Source organism: Myotis davidii, unplaced genomic scaffold (genome assembly GCF_000327345.1).
Source record: "Myotis davidii unplaced genomic scaffold, ASM32734v1 scaffold2301, whole genome shotgun sequence".
NCBI lineage: Eukaryota > Metazoa > Chordata > Mammalia > Chiroptera > Vespertilionidae > Myotis > Myotis davidii.
Genome location: NW_006291016.1, coordinates 91,271 through 93,858, shown reverse-complemented (window position 1 = coordinate 93,858; position 2,588 = coordinate 91,271). Strand labels below are relative to the sequence as shown.

The 2,588-nt window shown below is 39.5% G+C and overlaps 1 protein-coding gene across 1 annotated transcript in view; it reads left to right on the top strand.

The window, feature by feature from the left end:
- ACOT9 (acyl-CoA thioesterase 9) overlaps nucleotides 1–2,588 on the top strand; it is a 32,057-nt gene that overhangs the window by 11,758 nt on the left and 17,711 nt on the right. Inside the window, exons 5-6 of the mRNA XM_006764153.2 lie at nucleotides 471–641; nucleotides 898–935. Of these exons, the coding sequence (XP_006764216.1) occupies nucleotides 471–641; nucleotides 898–935 (209 nt within the window). The remainder of the gene's footprint in view (nucleotides 1–470; nucleotides 642–897; nucleotides 936–2,588) is intronic.

Below are 2,588 nucleotides of genomic sequence, written 5' to 3'. Positions count from 1 at the left end.
GAGAGAGAGAGAGAGAGAGAGAGAGAGAGAGAGAGAAGAGAAGAGAAGAGAGTTGGGGCATAGAGAATATGAGAACTGTCAAGTAGAGAAATGGGAATACGGAATTCAGTGGCCATGTCATTCTCTAACCCGTGTACGTATATATACTATTGTGTCCATCTCTATATTTTTACTTTGATTTCAAATATTCTATTATTTGAATACACTTTTTGATGAGGGTGAATAAATGGTTCATTTGGGTATATCCATATCACTTATAAGTATGTTTTTCCTATCTACTAGCCTAAGAAGTGTTAACAGAAAATTTTAATTTCACTAAGTAGCAGGTGTGAAGCGTGAGAAGGAAGAGGAGATGAGGTAGGCCCAGACCTCTTTCCTCCTTTGATGGTGCCTGTCTGGCCTGTGTACAACTGGGGTTGTGGGACAGCACTGCTCCTGTGTTTCATGAAGCTTTTGTCCTTTCTTCTCAGAGACCATATGAAAGCAATGGAGGAAAGAAAATTACTTCGTAGTTTTTTGGCAAAGTCACAGGAAGCACTGCCCCCTAGGAGAATGAAAGACAGTTATGTTGAAGTTCTCTTGCCTTTGGGCAGTCAGCCTGAATTACGAGAGAAATATTTGACTGTTCAAAACACCGTAAGGTAACATAGCACTGTTTTTATTTGTGTTGTTTGTTTGCCTTTATTTCATTTCCTTTCTTTATTGCAGCTTTGAGATATCATTCACATACCATACCATTCACTTATTGAAAGTGTGCAATTCTATGGTTTTTAGTATATTCAGAGAACTGTGCAGCCATTACCACAATTAATTTTTGAACATTTTCATCACCCCAAAGTGTGCTATTTATTTCTACAGAACTTATTTTCACTTAATTCTGTTTTCTTTATTTCACAGATTTGGCAGGATTCTTGAGGATCTTGACAGCTTAGGAGGTACTGGTATTATTTTAGTATTTCAAAATACTTAGACTAATACATTGAATCCTATATCTAGAAAGGGATTTTTTATTAACTTGCACAGATGAGGATATTGTAAAAGAGGAGAAAAAGAACAGCTACTACTTCTGAATTGGCATAATTCCCCCCCAAAATGTGGATTCCTACTTATCAGTTAGAAACTGATTAACTCTCCTTTCTAGTAACTTTTTAAAAAGTCTTAAATTTACAGAAAAGTTGCAAACAAGTACAAAGAATTGTTCTTCCCTGAATCATGGAAGAGTATGTTGCTGACATACATATCATCCCCAAATATTTTCATGTCTGTTTCCTACCAATACGGTCCTTCTCTTACCAAACCACAATACAACCATTAACATCAAGAAGTTAACACTGGTACATTAGATTGTCTAGTCCAGTGGTCGGCAAACTCATTAGTCAACAGAGCCAAATATCAACACTATAATGATTGAAATTTCTTTTGAGAGCCAAATTTTTTAAACTTACAACTATATAGGTAGGTACATTGTTATTAACTTAATTAGAGTACTCCTAAGGCTTGGGAAGAGCCACACTCAAGGGGCCAAAGAGCCGCAGTTTGCCGACCATGGGTCTAGTCCTTCGACGCCATTCAACTTTCACCCGTGGGACTTTATAGTGGAAGGATCCAGCTCTGAATCATATGTTGCATTTAGTTGTCATGTCAGGGATAGTTCCTGTCTTTCTCTGACTTTTATGACCTTGACACTTTTGAAGTTTATAGGCCACTTCTTTTGTGGAATTTCTCTCCATTTGTGTTTGTTTGATGCTTCCCCAAGTTTAGATTGAGGATGTGCATCTTTGGCAGGAATGTCACAGAAGGGATGCTGTATTTTTATTGCGTCTTGTCAAGTGGTACATGATTCTGATTTGCCCCATTACTCTGATGTTAACTTTGATTCCTTGTTGAAGGTGGTGTTTGCCAGGCTTCTTCAATGAAGTTACTCTTTTCCCCTTTGTAACTAATAAGTACTTTGAAGGGAGGTACTTTGGGACCTTGTAAATATCCTATTCCTCATCAGACTTTCAACTTATTACTTTAAAATCAATATGGCCCTAGCCAGTTTGGCCCAGTGGATAGAGCATCAGCCCGCGGACTGAAGGGTCCTGGGTTTGATTCTGGTCAAGGGCACGTACCTTGGTTGCAGGCTCTATCTTCTGGCCCAGGCCCTGGTCAGGGCACATGCAGGAAGGAGGCTGTTTCTCTCACATGGCTGGAGGAAAATAAAATCAATATGGACTCAGGGATTCCTATTTTATTGAATGGATTATAATATGTTACCTGTACTATCATCTGTTCAGATACTCAAATTGTTCCGGGATTGGCCTAATCCATTCAAGCTAGCTTTTGTGGGTTTTTCTTTTTCTTTTTTTTTTTTTTCTTTTTTTTTTTTTTTTTTTTTTTTACAGAGAGGAAAGGAGAGAGATAGAGAGTCAGAAACATCGATGAGAGAGCATCGACCAGATCAGCTGCCTCCTGCACACCCCCCACTGGGGATGCGCCCTCAACCCAGGCACATGCCCTTGACCGGAATCGAACCCGGGACCCTTCCATCCGCAGGCCGATGCTCCATCCACTGAGCCAAACCGGTTTCGGCAGTAATCCATTCC